Source organism: Ananas comosus, linkage group 22 (assembly GCF_001540865.1).
Source record: "Ananas comosus cultivar F153 linkage group 22, ASM154086v1, whole genome shotgun sequence".
In the NCBI taxonomy this organism is placed as follows: Eukaryota; Viridiplantae; Streptophyta; class Magnoliopsida; order Poales; family Bromeliaceae; genus Ananas; species Ananas comosus.
In genome coordinates this window covers 9839321-9860661 of record NC_033642.1, presented here as the reverse complement: position 1 = coordinate 9860661, position 21341 = coordinate 9839321, and the positions used below count along the sequence as shown (strand labels likewise).

The 21341-nt window shown below is 30.4% G+C and overlaps 2 protein-coding genes across 2 annotated transcripts; both read right to left on the bottom strand.

Moving 5' to 3' along the window:
• On the bottom strand, positions 381 to 6777 carry LOC109727173. Its single transcript, XM_020257117.1, has 8 exons — positions 6701 to 6777; positions 6363 to 6571; positions 6181 to 6267; positions 5258 to 5485; positions 4909 to 5073; positions 4265 to 4318; positions 1388 to 1534; positions 381 to 1045 (listed from the first exon to the last, which is right to left on the bottom strand). Exons 2-8 carry the CDS (start codon positions 6552 to 6554, stop codon positions 671 to 673), a joined length of 1248 nt encoding a protein of 415 aa, XP_020112706.1. The 5' UTR covers positions 6555 to 6571; positions 6701 to 6777; the 3' UTR covers positions 381 to 670.
• On the bottom strand, positions 12624 to 18257 carry LOC109727143. Its single transcript, XM_020257043.1, has 8 exons — positions 18147 to 18257; positions 17810 to 18018; positions 17628 to 17714; positions 17074 to 17312; positions 16469 to 16475; positions 16004 to 16057; positions 13507 to 13653; positions 12624 to 13202 (listed from the first exon to the last, which is right to left on the bottom strand). Exons 2-8 carry the CDS (start codon positions 17999 to 18001, stop codon positions 12828 to 12830), a joined length of 1101 nt encoding a protein of 366 aa, XP_020112632.1. The 5' UTR covers positions 18002 to 18018; positions 18147 to 18257; the 3' UTR covers positions 12624 to 12827.

The following is a 21341-nucleotide window of genomic DNA, read 5'->3' as shown; positions in this document are numbered from 1 at the left end:
GTGCTACCTGCTTCTCAAAATTTTTTTTTTTTTGGGGAATTCTGTGTTACCCTAATAATCCTACATCGGATAATATAGGAGAATGTGATAAACTTATAAATGACGGACACGTCAATAATAATAATTGGGTTTAATCATTTTGAGTAAGTGATTTGAATCTAATTATTATTGCAAGCGAGTCGGGTCGTTATATTTAATATTAGACTCTGATAACTAGCAATTAGTATCGGATCCACAGCAATCGGTGCCGGAGCAGATTGCAGATTCTCAAACTCGGGTACCCGCGCACAAATGGAGTTTGGAATATATCAAATACAGCATTTATAGTATAGCAGTTTTATGATTGTGATCTCTTTTATATATGACTCATCATTAATACATAATCAAATCACTCTTATTTATATCCATAACATTTTATACATCAAATACAGCATCTACAGTATAGCAGTTTTGTGATCACTTTTATGACACATCATTAATACATAACCAAATCACTCTTATTTATATCTATAACATTTTATATATAAAATACAGCATCTATATATTGTAGAGCAGTTTTGTGATCACTTTTATGACTCATCATTAATAATACATAACCAAATCGCTCCTCTTATTTATATCTATAACATTTTTCAGTAGGAGAGCGTAGTATATATTTTGAATTCTCGCATTAAAGGCAGTTAGGGTTTCTGCCCGGGCCACCGTAGAAGAAATAAAACCCCCAGCTCGCGTTGACGGAGGTCTGAATTTCATAACAGTAGGGGTTCGTTGCAAAGGCGCGGACAGACTGGGGTGGGATGAGGCCATTAGTGGAATTGACGATCTCAACGTTGCGGAAGTAGCTGGCCTTCCCGTACCCTTCCTTCGGGAAGTGGCCCGATCCCATATCGGTCGTCGTGTGTTGCCCGTTGTCCTCCTGGTTCACGATCTCTCCACCCCATTGCACCGAAGTGGCGTTGCTCGCGAGTTCCGTGAAGATCGCAGCTGGCCAGTAACCAACATCAATATTGTCATAGCTGAGCCACCAATTGCCGCTATTTGGATCCTGTAAATATGTCAGTATGAATAAGTAGTTTACACCATGAAATTAATTAAACTATGCTTTCAATTTTTCGCAAGCAGGATTAATTTGCTTTGAGACGTACATTCTGCATGCTTAGCTAGCTAGTAATACGTACAGTGTGCTTGGATCTCCGGGCACATCCGACGAGCGAAAAAGTGCAAATTTAACTACTAGCTAGCTAGTGTGATGCTTTTAAAAGCACGTACGTATGTAGTACGTACACTTTTAATTTGAGGTTAAATATTATGTTTGTTGCCTCTTAATTTCCGAAATAATTAATAATGGAGCTTAATTACGTTAGTTTGCGAGATGATCTATATATACCTTCCACACATGAAAAGTTTTTTCAGATTGTTTGCCACTGTACGTCGATACTGGGGCTATCGGTCCTCCGAGGACTACTTGCTTGTTTGTTTGCATAAATCCTGGGCACTTCAAGTTGTAGCACCCCGTGGTGACATATGCATCGCTCTGTCGCATCACAAGAGTGCTATATAATTAATATATATTCTCGCCAAGAAGTATTAAATCATGGATTCGTTGTGACAAATGCATGCAGTGGAAAAGAACTTAGCAAGAGTTGCTTGCACTGCAGCAATATATTTACGAGGGCAAGTGCATATAATTGATGAGAAGTTATACATGATATGAGAAGCGTAGTGTAGGGAAAATTTACTCAGTACCCTTCTAAAACTATCTAATTTCACAAATACCCATATAAAAATTGAAATATCATATATGTGTATCCTCCTCAATTTAAAAAACTTTCAAAAATAAACCTACCATTAAGTGCCCATCCAAATTAAAGTTAATAATATTTAAAGTCCAACTTTACCCCTCTTTATATTTAATGGTCAATTACTGATTTTATTTCATAAATATCCCCTATTATATTTGAAAATTAACTAAACTCTATCTAGACTAAAGATTTAGAAAAATTTGATTGATTTTAGTTTAGAAAAATTATTTATTTCAATTAGAAATAAATATTTATATTTCAGATAAATTATAGTTAAATTAAATTTTATTTTGCTTCATTGTCAAAATGAGAAGATAATTCATTTTAGTTATTTTTTCTTTTACTATATATACTGATTGTAAAGTAAAAAAAAAAAAATCTTAATTTGACTACTTAAATAGAGAAAGTTTGTGGTACTTGTGAATCCACATTATAATTAGGAGCAATACATTAGCATAAAATTTGACATCACTTAAAAAAAATAGTTTTATTATGAAAAAGACCGACAAATTTTTTATAATCAATGGACATTACATGAACCAATAATAGTTTGAAACATTAAATTTAAAACATGAAATTTTAATTAATAAAAATTTCACAACGTACGATAATTATCCCATCAAATTTAATAACTTTAACTAATTTTCATTTAAAAATAGCAAAATTCAATTAATAGCTAATTAACTAATTAATTGAATTTCTATATTTAATTGATTAAATTATTTGAAATCAAAATAGATAAAAATTTTAAAAAAGAAATCGGTTAGCATATTCATGTATACCCCTCACCAATTTTCAATATTTATTAGGGATAAAACAAACAATTTTATTCTTAACCTTCATTATACTATAATATTGTAACTAAGATTAAAACGACCCCAACTAATGATAGTATATCTTGAAGTTCTTTTAAAACAAAGTAAATATTCATAGGGTTAATTTTGATATTTCGAATTGTGTAGGGGTATTTAATTATTATAATCTTGATCTTTTCAAGGGTATGAATGAAATTGTCCCTCTAAAGAAATAGTAAACAATGGTAAAATGATAATTTCATATTTTAAAGTAAAGTAAAAAAAAATGAGTTAACGGAAGTTAGCAAAAAAGTAACGGTAAGAACATTTATAAAAAAAAAGTATTGTATTTAGAGGGTATTTGTGAAATTTTAAAAATTTGAAGGGTATTTATAATATTTCATAGTTTTATGAGGATACAAATGAAATTCACCCTATTTTGTAAAACTACATAAAAGGCTTCCTAATTGACCGTACACGTTGTTAAATATGGTTTAGACTTTTGAAAGTGTCCAAGAACTAAATTTCATTCTTGTCATATTCTCTAGCATACCGATTGGGCAGAAAGTAAATGGTGAAAATTGAGCAACTAAGAAAAGTAGAACGTGGAATTCCTTAACCAAAAATTAATTGAGAGGATTCAACATATATACTTTCTAATTCAACTAATCTATATTATTCTATATATGTTGTTGGAAAAGAAAATGGCTTTATTAATTGGCCGAGATTAATTTTGAGATGATTGTGGAAAAGTAAAATTAATTTTAAATTTGAAATAACTTATATAGTGCTTGTAAATAAGAGAAATGATTCGGTACTTTATTATTAAAAAAATAAAATAGATATTAACCGTTGATTAATAGAGGGTAAAGATGTAATTTTAATATTTAGCAGGTAAATGGATTATATCATTCGAGGTCATTTCGGTAATTAAACTATGCAATATTTAAAGAAACTTTTAATTGATATTCTAAATTTATACATTAATTTGCACTAATTTAAAAAATTGATTGATTACCCTAATTTAGGCATTAATTAGCCATGAATTTACGAATTTTGTTTAGAAATTTACAAATTTAGTTTAAACATAAAAATTAAAAAGATTAGGATTACTATTCAAAAAAAAAGGTTAGAAATTTGAATTTGAACCCGATTAACAAACACAAAATCTATTTCTGAACTCGACGGATTTCAAAAATCCATATCTAAACCCGAAACTAACCAATTTTTCAAAACCCAAAACCAAATTCAAATCGAAAGACTGAAACCTGAAACAATTATTTCTTTTTACCATATTTCAAAATATTTTTTATTAAATTTAAATTTTTAAAATATAAATTGAATATAATATTAAACTTTATATATGTTGTCAAATAATTTAAAATTTTTCTTATATGAAATGCCAAACATGAAAGGAAAGATAGAGAGAGAAAAAAGAAATAAAGAGAGAATAGAAATTTGAATAATATAATAGAGATAAAATGACTAAATTGTTCATGTATTAAAAGACAAAAATACCCTTTTTTGAGGTACCTGGTGACCGGTACCTCTTCTAAAGTGACCTGCTATTGCAGATCACAATTTTAAGAAAATTAAATCTGCCCTCAATTAAAAGTATATGGGAAAAATATAATTATTTGTTTAATAATTTATCGAGGGAGATCTTACCGTCCAGTAGATGAATAGCCTGGTTTTGTTGTCTCCGTACAAGTCAGGGTAAGCCTAATCAATTATAAAACAAAAAGCTTTAGTCCACCAAAACTTTTGCATGCATGAATAAAATAGAATTCATGGTTAATAGTCCATTAACATTAACAATTCAAATGAATACTGGAAAAAAGAAAAGATTAAGACTAGAGATTCAACTTGTAAATTTATGTTAATAGATACCCTCAAAAAGTATTATTTAAGAGTCCTATTAATGGTACATCCTAAAAAGAGTGTATATTTTTACGCCCTCTCATTAAAGGGCCAACAATAACCTCGTGTCTTGTTAATTATTTTTTTTAGAATACTAAAATTTTTTGTAAATCTTTTAATGGGAGTGCGAAAGTAGAACTTTTCTAATTTCAAACACCAACAGATACAAAATAATTAAATTATTACAGGACTTGTGACGTTCCAATAATTCTATATCAAATGAAAAAAAATTATGATTAGAAATATAAGAAAAAAATACTTTCGTGATAATAATTTGACTTAAACATTTTGAATAATTAAATTTAAGTACTTTGAAAATTAATGAATATATATATATATATATATANGCAGTGAAATGTCTTTTAGTAATTTAGCATGCAATATGTATATACCTGCCATCCAACTTCAATAGTGTTGATATTCGACTTGGCGTACGATCCTGCGGTAAGCCAGATCTGCGAAAGGCTGAACTCATTCTTTTGTTGGAGAGTTGGATTCCAGACGTCAATTATCGCCTTAGTCCCATACGCTTCTTGGCTGGCTTCAGTTATTGCATACTGCATATATATATATATATATACTCACGTCGTTTCAAGTCAAGGAAGAAATTAAAATTTTAAAAGGATTAGGATATTTTAGTACTATATGTGGCAATTTAATTTTTTAGAGAAAAATGATTATTTTATATAATACCAAAGTGCAAAGTTGTGAATCTAATAGGTTAGGCTCTATTTACCATACCTCATGTTTCGTGGCACCAAGTTGTTGATGAACTTCCTTCTTGCCGAAGCGAGACAGAGATCCGGCGCGCAACACATCCTCCACTGTCGTCCTCTGCACTGGCACTGTTCCGTCAGGGCAGTTGTCAAGAATATTCCATGCCTGCAAAGCCCTTCTCGCGGTTCCAATATTTCTCGGCTGTTGGTCACCAGCTTCGGACCGCGAAGCCGGCCTCTTGGGTGCTACTTTCTGACATTGTTTGCAAACATAAAATTGGTGCGTATTTGTAGGAAGAATAATATTTGTGTTGAAAATAATAATTCAAACTTAATTAAAACGTAGTTATTACATATAAGTCTAAATTTTTTATTTAATTATGATTATAAAATATAATTATTCAAAATAAAAGTAGATTTATTATCTGTTATGATTTAATGGCTATATATAGTTAGGCATGAATTTAATTAGAAAAATAAGTTATATATATAGTAGACATGACTGCATGAGTATTGTCCAGAATGTAATTAATTGCTCATTAGTTTAGTTATCTTCTTCCTCCTCTAATATTTGTTCTTCATATTATTTTGTTCGTTTTCAAATTTTGGATTACATAATCGGCGTCAGAATGAGTGCCGGTTCCAATAATTGGTATTAGAGAAAATCACGTTTCCAACAAGTAATATCAGAGCAAATCACGCTTCCAACAATTTACTTAATGATCGATTAGTTTGAAATGCTGGATACGATAAAAATATTTAAGTTTAATTAAGGTACTTATATTCTCATGTATAATTTATTTTTCATCCAAAACGAGACTATTGGAGTGCGGAAGTTCCGGTTTTCAATTTGCAAAACCAAATCAAGTTGAGTTATTATCAAAGTCAAACCAAACAGTATACGGCAATTAAACATAAGTTTTTTTTTTTGAAAAAAAAAAAGTGAACCTGAATTTTGTGATTTTTTAGAAGAGGATGATCAAAAGCTAGTTGCTTGTTCATAAGAACACAGTCGATGATATCTCCATCTGGACCCTGCAAAAGATCAAATAAGGTAAAAATAGAAAAAGAAAAAGAGATTGAAATAACATAAACTAAATCTTAATTACTCATCTTTGCATTAATCTTACTTTAATGGATTTTACAGCAGGTTTATTTATCTTCTCCAAGAATCTTTGAATCCTCTCCAACTTTTGCAGGGATACTCCCATTGTAGTAGCAGCATTCAAAGCTGAGGCATGCGTAGTTTCCTTGCAGACGACGGCGACAAACACTAGTAGCAGTAGAACAAGTAAAGCAGAAGGAGGAGGAGAAGGAGACATGATGCCACCTACAATATCTGCATATCAGAAAAAAGGAAAAAAAAAAGAAAAAGAAACATACAAATCGTAATATGTTTAAGACCATAAAATTAAACAAAGGAATAATTAAGTAATAAGGATATATATGTTCCTAATGAATTACGTACCCTTGATAATGTTCAATTGTGTTATTGTACATGCTATCTTCCTCCTACTGCATCTCCTTTTATAGGAGGCATTTGAATATACAAATTCATTTGCTAATTATTTTTCCAAAATTTTGGCACCAACCATTAAAATTATTTTGGCGGGATATTTCTGTACGATTACAACAGTTGAGGCTTTTAGAAGGATATATTTGTTATAGCAAAATAGACATTTTACTTATCTGCTATTAAAAAATAAATAGTTTTCTAATGGTAACAAAGTAGAGGAACAAATATAAATATTACTGGAATTATAGAGATAACATAAAAGAATTAAACTTTATAGAGATATATTTGTAATTCATTATATTTACAGGAAGCTGTATGCAATTACCCCTATTTTTTAACAACAGATAAGTAAAATGTCGATTTAGCCATCATAAATATGTCCCGCCAAAAGCCGTAACTGCTGTAATTATGCAAAAATATTTTTTTAAAAAAATTTCAATGGTTATCTTCTTTCTCATCTTCTTGCTCTTTAAAACTAAGCCCAATCCACTATTATTGCAAACTCTTCTCTCACTCATTTTCTTTTAAATTTATTTTTAGAAAAATAAAAAAATTATAGAAGAAATTAAATGAGGAAGCAACATGTGTTCGACATGGGCGAAATAACAGGTGTCGTGGATGAATAGGGACAAAGAAATTTTAGTTATGTGTTCGAAACTAGCATGAAGAAGAAAGAGAGAGGAAGAGAAAGAACAAGAAAAAGAGTTTCCATTGATGTAGTTTTTATTAAGAGAACAAGATATAATATAAGAAGGGTAAAACTGTCAATTTATCCAATTGACTAACTAAGAATAAATATTTTATCTATAGTTAACTAAAATTTTCTAACGGGTTCAGTACGGATATATTTGAAAACATTAGAACTTTTATAGAAATAATATAAAAAAGTTGAATTGTGTATGAATATATTAGTAATTCGCTATGTTTACAAATAGCTGCATACAATCAACCCGTATAAAAAATAAATAAAAATTTAAAAGTTAAAGATACCTCGGATCCAAAAGTAAATTTTAGAATGACCAATCTATATAATTGGTCATTCTATGATTGATTCGCTATGTTTTGAGCTGGCTAGTACATTATGATTCTATGATTGAGGGCAACCAATTGACTTGTATATGGGGACGTTTGGCCTAGCTTTTAAAAAGCACTTTTGGATTGAAAAATAATTTTTACCTCAATAGAGCATTTGACAACTCACTTTTAAAATCTGATTCTGCTTTCTAGTATCAGAAAACTAATTTTGAAGGTCCAGAATCAGAATCAGAAGTAGAAAAAAACTGTTTCTTGAAATCTGATTCTGATTTTGGATTTAAACTTCAAATTTTTATTTTTATTTTAATTTCAATATTTAAATTTAAATTTAATTTTAAATTTTAATTTTCTGATTTATTTTTAAATTTTTTAATTTAAAATATCAAATTTTAAAATTTGTACAATTTTAAAATTTTAAAATTTTAATTTTAATTCAAATTTAAATTTAGATTTTAAATTATTTTAAAATAAAATTTAATAAAAATATTAATTTATGCAAAAATTAAAAAAAATTTGCCAAACAGCTTTTCAAAATCACTTCAGAAAATTATTTTTATCTAAACTTCACCAAACGCTCTACAGTTTTTAACCAAAGTCATTTCTTCAAACCAAAATCACTTTTCCAGAATTCACTTTTTAGAAGCTAGACCAAAAGTTGAACTACGTATGGATATTAGTAATTCTATGTTTACAAATAGCTGCACACAATTAACCCTTATAAAAAATAAATAAATAATTAAAACTTAAAGATGCCTGGGATCCGAAAGTAAATTTTAGAATGATAAATCTATAATTGGTCATTCTATGATTGATTCGCTATGTTTTGAGCTAGCTAGTACATTATGATTCTATGATTGAGGGCAACCAATTGACTTGTATATATCATATCTCCGGGTGTTCTTATCGGCTTGTTACACATTCAACACAGTTCTTACCGAACTCTCGACTACGATATTTTCTTTTTCATTTGTTTCATTTTTATGATAGTAATTTTTTTTTTCTTTAGTATCCATTGTTTCATGACTTGGAGGGGCAAAAATCATATGAACATAGTGTCCAAATTAACATTTTTTAGGGATGTTTTGAATGGGCGCCACATGGCTCGCAGGTGTCCATCTCACAGTCGCTTTTATTTCTAAAAAAATGTGATTTTGTTTTAGAGAGAGAAAGAAGTAAAGGAAGGAAAAGGAACGTTGGGATCGGCGCTTGCGAGCCACGGCGCCCATCCAGAGCATTCCAAAAACACTAATTTGAACACTATGCTCATACAATTTTTGCACCACTTAGTGTATATACACCATAGTTAGTTAATTTGGATTCGACAAAAATTCGGTACGTATATAATACGCATAAAATTTATTTTTTAATTTTTAAATTTGTTGAAAAATTTAGCTTAAAAAATGAATTCGGTATAAAATATAAAACATAAGATAATTTATATTTAAAAATAAAAAATATAATTTTTTATTCATATTTTCAATAATTCGGCAATAATTCGCGAATAATTCATAAATTATTCGCGAATAATTCGGCTGGTCCAAAAATTCACAAATAATTTTCTTTCTTTCTGAAAAATTCGTATACAGGCCGTTTAATTCAGATTTTCAATAATTCGCGAATAATTCGCGAATTTACTAACTAGGATTTTATTAGACCGGAGAGCATTAATTATTTCTTAGCTGTGCATTAATTTACGAGTGTATGACACATTTTTTTTATATTTAATATTACAAGAGCGTTCCATTTCAATATGTTCCAACGTTAACAAATAAAATTTCATCACGTATATACCAATGTTTATGCTAGGTATTGATAAAATATATTCGTACACTTTAAAGCGTTGAGTAATTAAAAGTAATAGCAAAATTAATAGTTTAATAAATCAATTTGACACAATTAAAGATTCGTAAGACGATATTTTCTGAAGCATTAGTATTTACTATATTATTAAAATTTTCTATAGATTGAAACTTTCTTGTAGTGTGGGGGCGGAGACTTAATTACATGGAGCTTAGCTTAATTGCCTATATAAATCTTAACTTTTGTATAACACTATCTCGCGGTCGCGGGTAGTTCAGTTGGTCGGTGCGCATTACGTGTCCGAGGTTAGTTTAGGTAATATCAGTGGAAGAACATATATATATANACAGAATATATATATATATATATATATATATATATATATATATATATATAGTGGACAATGGGGGCATATAAAATATACAATACAATAATAACAAAATATTAGAAAAACCTTTAGTTGGTATTAGGCATGCATTTTAACTCTGTAATCTATTTTGATCGATCTATTGAATTAAGTAGAATTATTTTTTATCTTGTTATGATTACTCCTAATTTTATTGGGACATAGCCATGCACTGATATGAGTATCCTTCCTTTTGTTTTGTTGATTGGCGTGGCGGATGAGAGGAAGTATAGAGTGTAATTTGGGGTTGGAATTTCATAGAGAGAGATTTTTTGCGGCCCGGGCCACTGCAGCGCAGGAGCGTGGCCCAGTTGCTTTCGGGCAGGCTTTTGGACCGGTTCGGCCCACCCGGCCGCTCGTAGTGTTAGGGTGGGCTTGCAGGCTTGCAGGCCGGGCCCGGCCCTTGCCAGTGCACGGCCGCCCACTCGGGTGCTGGGCCTAGCCCGGCCCGCGTTCTGCGGGCAACCCGTGCTCAGGCGACAAATTTTTTTTTTTCCTTGCTCATTAAAAAAAAAAATTTCCTGTAAAGTAAAATTTTGTTTTTAATTCCTGTGTCGTAGTATTTTTTGGGATACACAAAAAAAAAAATTTATTTTCCAGTGTGGTACATAATTTTTTTTTTTATATTTGTGTAACATACATGTGTTATTTGTTTTATTTATCCTATGTGTTGTTTGTTTTTTTTATTCTATGTTGGTGAATTTTAAATGCTTATGTAGCATATGTGATTGTGGTATTTTTTTTATTTTTTTGGTACATAAGTATTTGTATTCTTTCGGTGTTTTTCAATAAAATTTAATTTTTTGAAAAATAGGCTCGACGTGTGTAGCATTACAATAGTACATTTTTTTTTTTTTTCAGATATACATTTTTATAGTGATGTAGCAGATTTTATTCTGCAAAAATGGATGTAATAATTAAAGCCGTGTAAAGGAATATGTTTTGCACAGCATCGATATTTTTCAAATTAAATTTTGGTATAAATATTTTTTTTTTTTATCTGTGTGATGATACCATAGAGATAAGTTGTCTATTTTTTTTTTTCAAAAAAAGGATGTGTTCTTTTAAAATGAATGAATTCCAACTTTTGTATAAATTTCAAAATTAATTGAAAAATTAACAAGATTGTAATATTTTCATAGTAATTATTACAAGTATATTAAAGTTTTCGATATATATCGTTGTATCAAGAATAGTGTTTCAATCTTATCAATTTTTTGAAAATGTGCATAATGTTTAAATCTGTTTCTTAAATATAGTAAAATGACTTCCGAAAGAAAAATCATAGCTAATCTCACTAGGGGTGGTAAACTAGATGAAAAAAATTATAACATTTGTCATAAAAAAAATACAATATATGCTTAACAAAGGAGTTTTCGTAGCTCTCTCTATCAAAAAAGTCATACCTACGGAAGGCACAATTTCTGAACATGAAAAAGAGATTTATAACAAGTAATTTAAGAAGGATCGAAATGCTCGGTACACTATGTTGCGTGTTATGTAAGACGATCTCCTTGGACAGTTTGAATTTAAAATTTAAGATTTTAAATTTAAAATTTTAATTTCAAATTTTAAAATTTCAAAGTTAAAATTTTAAATTTAAAAATATAAATTTAAAATTTTAAAAAATATAATAAGAGCATAATATCATTATGTTTTATTAAAAATTCACTATCCTTCTTATTTGATCTAATCCCCGCTTATACCTCAACTTATACTTATCCATGAAATAACCACTTTTTGCTCATCCCCTAATCAAACGATACCTGATTGAATATAAAATATTCCTACAATATCGTTAAAATAACTTGTACCATTTGGATTAACATCAAAACTTCCCACCACTATTGTCTTTGCTATGAACTCCTTTCTCCCTATCTTATTACGGCGGTGGGCCTCTGGTAAATATGTTATATATATATATATAGAGAGAGAGAGAGAGATAGAGAGAGAGTTGAGCTATGATACTTTTATAAGTATCACCATCATGGTGCTATTAGGTTTTAAGCCATTGGATCTATTTTTTGATTATTAATATTCCTTGGATTAAACACTATTCCACCTACCACCACCTACCACCATTATCTCAACCTCACATCTCTCCATCTAAGGGCTAAAAACATACAAGTATCACCCCCATGATACTTTTACAAGTATTATAGCCCTACTCTATATATATATATATATAAATAAGATATATATAGAGACTTTTACAAAAAAAAAAAAAAAGAAAAGAGAAGATAGAAAGAAGAGAAATAAAAAAAATTCTGATATGTTTTGGTGAAAACAAACTAAACTAGCATGTTGGCTTTCATACATGCAGATGAAGTACGGCTCGGCCGGTTCGAACGGCTCCGCCGCCCCTAATTAATTAAACTATGGCACCCGCGTTGCACACAATCGGGCGGGTCACACACAAAGATAATTATTTTACTTAATAAACTCGGCACACGATGAAGGCTAGAGTGTGATGGATTTATAAATGACGGATACGTCAGTAATAAAAATTAGGTTTAATCATTTTAAGTGATTTGAGTGTAACGAATTATTATTACCAGCAAGTCGGGTAGTTATATTTGATATTAGAGTCTAATAACTAGCAAGATCTATATTTAAATCTGCATATGCAATTGGTATTGGAGCATATTAGATTCCCAAACTCTAGTACTCGCTCACAAACGAGTTTGGAATTTTTATTCCAATATATCAAATACAGTATCGATAGTATAACTCTGGTACTCGCCCACAAACGAGTTTGGGGTTTTTATTCAAATATATCAAATACAGCATCTATAGTATAGCAGTTAGTAGGAGAGCGTAGTATTTTGAATTCTCGCATTAAGGGCACTCAGGGTTTCTGCCCAGGCCACCGTAGAAGAAATAAAACCCCCAGTTCGCGTTGGAGAAGGTCTGAATATCATAACAGTTGGGGTTCCCTGCATTGGTGCCGGCAGACTGGGGTGGGATGAGGGCATTAGCAGAATTTACGACCTCGACGTTGCGGAAGTAGCTTGCCTTTCGGTACCCTTCCTCCGCGAAGTGGCCCGAACCCATCTGGGTCGTCGTGTGTTGCCCGTTGACGTCGTTGTTCACGATCTCTCCACCCCATTCCACCGAAGTGGCGTAGCTCGCGAGGTGCGTGAAGATCTCATTTGGCCAGTAACCAACATCAATATTTTGATAGCTAAGCCACCAATTGCCACTATTTGGATCCTGTAAATATGTCAGTATGAATACAGTTTACATGCACCATGATATATATTAAACTATAAATGCTTTCAATTTTTCGCATGCAGTATTTGCTTTGAGCTTCAGCACGTGCGTACATTCTGCATGTCTAGTAATGCAGTGTGCTTGGATCTCCAGGCACATCCGACGAGCGAAAAAGTGCAAATTTAACTACTAGTGTGATGCTTTCAAACGTACGTATATATGTAGTACTTTTTGAGGTTAAATGTTTGATGCTCTTTCCAAAGTAATAATGGAGCTTAAGTTAGTATTGCGAGATAATCTATACCTTCCGCACAAGAATTGTAATTTCACGTTGGTCGGCATCGTACGTCGATACTGGGGCTATCGTTCCTCCGAGGACTACTTCGTTGCTTGTTTGCACAAATCCTGGGCACATATAGTTGTAGCAACCCGTAGTCTTATATGCGTCCCTCTGTCGCATCACAAGTGCTATATAATATTCTCGCCAAGAAGTATTAAATCATGGATTCATTGTGACAAATGCAGTGGAAAAGAACTTGCAACTTTGCAAGAGTTGCTTGCAGTACTGCAGCAATATATTTACGAGGGCAAGTACATATAATTGAAGAGAAGCACATGAGAACCCTAGTCTTATTTTGTAGGGAAAATTTACTCAATACCCTTCTAAAACTATCCAATTTCGTCAATACCCATATAAAAATTGAAATATCATGCATATCCTCCTAAATTTAAAAAACTTTCAAAAATAAACCTACCATTAAGTGCCCATCCAAATTAAAGTTAATAATATTTAAATTCCAACTTTACCCCTCTTTATATTTAATGGTCAATTACTGATTTTATTTCATAAATATCCCCTATTATATTTGAAAATTAACTAAACTCTATCTAGACTAAAGATTTAGAAAATTTTGATTGATTTTAGTTTAGAAAAATTATTCATTTCAATTAGAAATAAACATTTATATTTCAAATAAATTATAGTTAAATTAAAATTTATTTTGCTTCATTATCAAAATGAGAAGATAGTTCATTTGAATTATTTTTTCTTTCACTATACCGACTGTAAAGTAATAAAAAATCTTAATTTGACTACTTAAAGCAGAGGAAGTTTGTGGCTGTGAATACACATTATAATTAGGAGCAATACATTAGCATAAAATTCGACCTCATATAAAAAATTAGTTTTATTATGAAAAGACCTACTAAATTTTTATAATCAATGGACATTACATGAACCAATAATAGTTTGAAATAACCAATTGAAAAGATGAAATTTTAATTAATAAAAATTTCACAAAGTAAGATAATTATTCCATCAAATTTAATAACTTTAACTAATTTTCATTTGAAAATAGCAAAATTTAATTAATAGCTAATTAACTAATTAATTGAATTTCTATATTTAATTGATTAAAATATTTGTAATCAAAATAAATAAAATTTGAGTGGATAAAAATTTAAAAAAGAAATGGGCTAGCATACATTTGTATAGTGTATACCCCTCACTAATTTTCAATATTTAGGATAGATAATTTTATTCTTAACCTTCGTTATACTATAATGTAACTAAGATTAACACGACCCCAACTAATGATGAAATTTTTTTAAAACAAAGTAAATATTCATAGGGTTAATTTTGATATTTTAAATTGTGTAGGGATATTTATTATAATCTTGATCTTTTCAAGAGTATGAATGAAATTATCCCTCTAAAGAAATAGTGAACAAAGGATAAAATGATAATTTCATATTTTAAAATAAAGTAAAAAAATGCTGAGTTAACCGAAGTTAGCAAAAAAGTAACGGTAAGAGCATTTATGAAAAAAATATTATATTTAGAGGGTATTTGTGAAATTTTAAAAATTTGAAAGGTATTTATAATAATTCATAGTTTTGTAAGGGTACAAATGAAATTAACCCTATTTTGTAATACTACATAGAAGGCTTCCTAATTGACCGTACACGTTGTTAAATATGGTTTAGGCTTTTGAAAGTATCCGAGAACTAAATTTCATTGTTGTCATATTCTCTAGCATACCGATTGGGCACAAAGTAAATGGTGAAAATTGAGCAACTAAGAAAAGTAGAACGTGGAATTCCTTAACCAAAAATTAATTGAGAGCATTCAACATACTTTCTAGGAAAAACTTCAAAAACACCCCCTATAGTTTCGTACTTTTTTCATTTTAATATCTTATGGTTTAAAGTGTATTAAGTTAGTACCCTGTCGTTACGCACTTTCTCACTTTAGTATCATGTGGTTTAAAGTGTATCAAGTTAGTACTCTGTGGTTTATTTTTGTATCAAGTTAGTACCCTGTAATTTTATTTTTGTATCAAGTTAGTACTCTATGGTTTTTAAATCACAGGGTATTAAAGTGAGAAAGTGCGAAACCACAGGGTACTAAAGTGAGAAAGTACGAAACCACAGGATACTAATTTGATACACTTTAAACCACATGGTATTAAAGTGAAAAAGTGTAAAATCACAGGGTACTAACTCGATACACTTTAAACCACAGGGTATTAAAGTGAGAAAAAGTGAAACCACAAGAAGGGTATTTGAAGTTTTCCCTACTTTCTATTTCAACTAATCTAGATGATTCTGTATATGTTGTTGGAAAACAAAATGGCTTTATTAATTGGCCGAGATTAATTTTGAGATGATTGTGGAAAAGTAAAATTAATTTTAATTTTGAAATAACTTATATAGTGCTTGTAAATATATATGCCCTTAATTAAAAGTATATGGGAAAAAATAATTATTTGTTTATAATAGTTTTTCGAGGGAGAACTCACCGTCCAGTAGATGAATAGTCTGGTTGTGCTGTCTCCATACATTGCAGGGTAAACCTAATCAATTATTAAAAAAAAGCCTTAGAGAATTTATCACGCTTCATGCCTCCAAAAATTTTGCATGAATAAAATGGAATTCATGGTTAATAGTCCATTAACTTTAACCATTCAAATAAATATTGGGAAAAAGAAAGGATTAAGACTAGAGATTCAACTTGTAAATTTATTTTAATAAATACCCTCAAAAAATATTATTTAAGAGCCCAGCTAACGGTACATCACGAAAAGAGTGTATATTTTTACGCACTCTCATTAAAGGGCCAAGAATAACCTCATGTCTTGTTAATTTTTTTTAAAAATACTAAAATTTTTTGTAAACCTTAGGATGGGAGTGCAAAGCAGAACTTTTTTAATTTCAAACACCAACCGATACAAAATAATTAAATTATTACGGGACTTGTGCGTTACAATAGTTCTATATCAAATGAAAAAAAATTATAAGTAGAAATATAAGAATTAGATACTTTCGTAATAATAATTTGACTTAAGCATTTTGAATAATTAAATTTAAGTACTTTGAAAATTAATATATATATATATATATATATATATATATATATATATATATAATATATATATATATTTATGCAAGAAATGCCTTTAGTAATTTAGCATGCAAATGTATATACTGCCATCAGCTTCAATGGTGTTGAGATCCCAGTTGGCGTACGATCCTGCGGCAAGCCGATCTGAATAAGGCTGAACTCGCATAGTTTCCACTGATGGATCCAAAACATCGATTTATAGGCCTTAGTTCCGTAGGCTTGTGGTCGACTTCAGCTTTGTACTGCATATCTGACATATATATATATATATATAAATATATATATATATATATATATATATATATATATATATATTCACATCGTTCCAAGTCAAGGAAGAAATTAAAATGTTAATGGGTTAGGATATTTAAATACTATATTTTGACAGTTTAATTTTTTAGAGACAAACAATTATTTTATATGATATCAAAGTGAAAAGTTCTATCTGATCGGTTAGGATTTATTTACAATACCTCATGTCCCGTGTAAGGCGCGCCAACAGGTTGTTTATGAACTTTCTTCTTGCCGAAGCGAGAGAGAGATCCGGCTCGCAACACATCCTCCACTGTCGTCCTCCGCACCGACACTGTTCCTTCGGGGCAGTTTCCGACATGGTTCCATGCCTGCCAAGCCCTTCTCGTGGTTCCATTTCTCGGTTGTTGGTTACCAGCTTCGGACCGCGAAGCTGGCCTCTTGGGTGCTACTTTCTGACATTGTTCGTGAAAAAAGAAATTGGTGCGTATTTGTAGGAAGAATCATATTTGCCTAATGATCGATTAGTTTGAAATGCTGAATACGACAAAAATATTTAAGTTTAATTATTATTATTAGAGTCCAAGGTACGTACTTATATTAATCTCATGTATAATTTATTTTTCATCCAATATGAAATTATTGGAGTGCGGCAGTTTTGGTTTACAATTTGCAAAACCAAACCAAGTTGAGTTATTAGCAAATTAAGTCAAACCAAACAGTATACGGGAATTAAACATAAGTTTTTTTTTTTAAAAAAAAAAGTGAACCTGAATTTTGTGATTTTTTAGAAGAGGATGATCAAGAGCTAGTTGCTTGTTCATAAGAACACAGTCGATGATATCTCCATCTGGGCTCTGCAAAAGATCAAATAAGGTAAAAATAGAAAAAGAAAAAGAGATTAAAATAACAGAAACTAAATCTTAATTACTCATCTATGCATTAATCTTACTTTAATGGATTTTACAGCAGGTTTATTTATCTTTTCCAAGTATCTTTGAATCCTCTCCAACTTTTGCGGGGACACTCCCATTGTAGTAGCAGCATTCAAAGCTGAGGCATGCGTAGTTTCCTTGCAGACGACGGCGACAAACACTAGTAGCAGTAGAACAAGTAAAGCAGTAGGAGGAGGAGAAGGAGACATGATGCCACCTACAATATCTGCATATCAGAAAAAAGGAAAAAAAAAAAAAAGAAACATACGAATCGTAGTATGTTTAAGACCGTAAAATTAAACTAAGGAATAATTAAGTAATTGAGGATATATATGTTCCTAATGAATTACGTACCCTTGATAATATTCAATTGTGTTATTGTGCATGCGATCTTCCTCCTATTGCACCTCCTTTTATAGGAGGCAATTGAATATACAAATCCATTTGCTAATTATTTCTCCAAAATTTTGCCACCAACCATTTAATTTGGATAGGACTATGAGGTTGTTGCGATATTGAAATCCACTACGTACTAAACAAAGCACTCTTGATCAATTCCAACATTATACACTATGACCAACCGTCCGTAAAGCAAGTGGCAAAGGGCTTGATAGTTGATATCCGAGATCTTAAGTTCGAATTTTAGTTGATTCAAATTTTTAACTAAGTTTATTTTTAAATGAAATAAACGAAGCGGGTAGCGTGCTATCTATCTCTCTCAAAAAAAAAAAATTTATACACTATGACCATTCCAAACATTATAGAGGAGAATACAAAACCATGCATCACCAAATGGCATAATCAACAATTAACTTCAATACTTAGTCCACTTTTTTTTTTTTATTCCTTTGGTAAAATGCACGGAATTAATGGTCAATATATAATTAATGCTTAACATTAATTACTTCGTCCCCGCACCTTGAATACAAAATATTCCTACGTACAATACCTTTGAAATAACTTGTATCATCTCTATTAACATCAAAACGTCACGCTACCATTATTTTTTTTTTTTTTGAGAAATAGATAGCACGCTACCCACTTCATTCATTGAAAGGATGAACTAGGTAGCACGCTACCATTGTTGGCGATGAATTACACTGCACTACTACCATTGGCATCAACTGTACCATCTTCGTTAACCACTCTAAGGGGTAAGATAGCCATTAAATTATATTAAAATATTAAGATCTTTGAGTGGTCAAGGAATATTTTGTAAGGTTTACGGAATTTTTAGGAGTATACAAGTATTTTTCAAATCCTTAAGGTTCTTTATAGGGAACTTTAAATTTTTAAAACTAGTAACTTTATGCAATTAATTAGCTAGGGGTTCTATTAATTTATTGATAAATTTATCAACTTTAATAACCAATTAGACCAATTATCTGATAATGGCAAATAGACCATTAAATTGAATAAAATTTTTAGCTTAGTTAATTATAAAAAGGGTTAATTGCATACAGCTCTCTGTAAACATAGCAAATTGAATATATATTCCTATAAAGTTTAACATTCTTATGTTATTTCTGCAAAAACCCAGTAATATTCAAACTATTTATTTTTTGGGTTAATTGCATACGGCTCCCTGTAAATATAGCGAATTGCAAATGTATATATTCCTATAAAATTTAACTTTCTTATGTTATCTCTGCAAAAGTCCTACTATTTTTAGATATGTCTCTACCGTTAGGATCCGTTAGAAAAATTTAGTTAACCATAGGTAAAATACTTAACCCTGATTAGTTAATAAAGTAAATTGATCTTTTTATCCCTCTTATATTATGCATTCTTCTCTCAATCAAAACTCTAATAATGAAAACTCTTTTTCTTCTTTCTCTTCCTATGCCTATTTCTCTCTCTTCTTTATGCTAGTTTTAAACCTATAACTAGAATTTCTCCGTCACCGTTCATTCACGACACGTGTTGTACCCATATTGAACGCATATTGCTTTCTCATTCAATTTTCTTTGTAATTTTTTTTATTTTGTTCAAAAAAAAGGTTTAAGAGAAAAAAATGAGAGAAAATGTTGCAATAATGGTGGATTGGGTTAGTTTTAAAGAAGAAGAGATGAGGAAGGAGATGACCATTAAAAATATTTTGGCAGAATATTTCTACACGATTATAGCAGTTGGGGTTTTAGAAAGACATGTTTTATGGTAAAATTGACATTTTACTTATCTCCTATTAAAAAATAAATAGTCCTCTAATGATAACAAACTGGAGGGACAAATATGAATATTACTGGACTTTTATAGGGATAACATAGGAAAATTAAACTTTATAGGGATATATTTGCAATTCGCTATGTTTACAGGAAGTTGTATGCAATTTACCCTATTTTTTTAACAACAGATAAGTGAAATGTCAATTTTGCCATCATAAATATGTCCTGCCAAAAGTCCTAACTGCTGTAATCATGCAGAAACATATTTCCAAAAAAATTTCAATGGTTATCTTTTTTCTCATCTTCTTGTTCTTTAAAACTCAGCCCAATTCATTATTATTGCAACCTCTTCTCTCACTCATTTTCTCTTAAACCTTTTTTTTTAGCAAAATAAAAAAAAAATCATAGAAGAAATTGAATGGGAAAGAAACATGCGTTCGGCATTGGCAAAGTAACATGTGTCGTGAATGAATGGGGGCGGAAAAATTCTAGTTACGTATTCGAAACTAACATGAAGGAGTAAAGAAAGAGAAAGAGGAAGAACAAGAAAAAGAGTTTTCATTGCTAGAGTTTTGATTGAGGGAACAATGTATAATATAAGAATGATAAAAATGTCAATTTACCTAATTGACTAACCAAGAGTAAGGCTTCGTTTGGGATTGCCGAGAAATTACGTTACGTGCGGTAAGAAAGTACGTTGGAAAATACCATGTTTGTTTCCGTACGTAATATTGTGTTCCGCATATCGCGATGAATCGGTTACGATATATTTTCTACAGTCCCATCGGAGAACGCAGAAATATATCCCTATATACTTTTTTCTCAACTCCATTTTATCTAATAGCATTAGATAGACCTCAATAACAAACTAAATCTAAGTATTTTATCTATAGTTAACTAAATTTTTCTAACAGATTCAGCAGGGACATATTTAAAAACATCAGAACTTTTGCAGTAATAATATAAGAAAGTTGAACTGTGTAGGGATATATTTGTAATTTGCTATGTTTATAAATAATACAATTAACCCTTATAAAAAATAAATAAAAAATTAAAAGTTACAGATGCCTCAATTCAAAATTAAATTTTAGAATGACCAATCTATAGTTGGGAAGGTCACCACAGATTAGCTAATAAATTCAGCAAAATATTACAATATTTTGAAAGGGATCGCCAACGTTTTTGAGCTAGCTAGTACATTATGATTCTATGATTGATGGCAACCAATTGGCTTGTATATATCAAGTCTCCGGTTATTCGTATCGCGGCTTGTGTCACATTCCACACGTTCGTACAGAACTGCATGTCAACTACGATAGTTTCGTTTTCTTTTGTTTTATTTTTATGATAATAAATTTTTTTCTTTCTTTAATATCTATTGTTT

Bases quoted from the DNA above. Each gene is read 5' to 3' on its own strand.
- LOC109727173 (XM_020257117.1), bottom strand. From the start codon at position 6,554: ATGTCTCCTTCTCCTCCTCCTTCTGCTTTACTTGTTCTACTGCTACTA. The intron at 4,319-4,908 runs GTATATACATAT...ATAATTGATTAG, and splicing joins CTATTGAAGTTGGATGGCAG to GCTTACCCTGACTTGTACGG. The intron at 1,535-4,264 runs GTAAGATCTCCC...GTGATGCGACAG, and splicing joins GGCTATTCATCTACTGGACG to AGCGATGCATATGTCACCAC.
- LOC109727143 (XM_020257043.1), bottom strand. From the start codon at position 18,001: ATGTCTCCTTCTCCTCCTCCTACTGCTTTACTTGTTCTACTGCTACTA. The intron at 17,313-17,627 runs GTTCACTTTTTT...GAACAATGTCAG, and splicing joins TAAAAAATCACAAAATTCAG to AAAGTAGCACCCAAGAGGCC. The intron at 13,203-13,506 runs GTATAGATTATC...ACATATTTACAG, and splicing joins TTACAATTCTTGTGCGGAAG to GATCCAAATAGTGGCAATTG.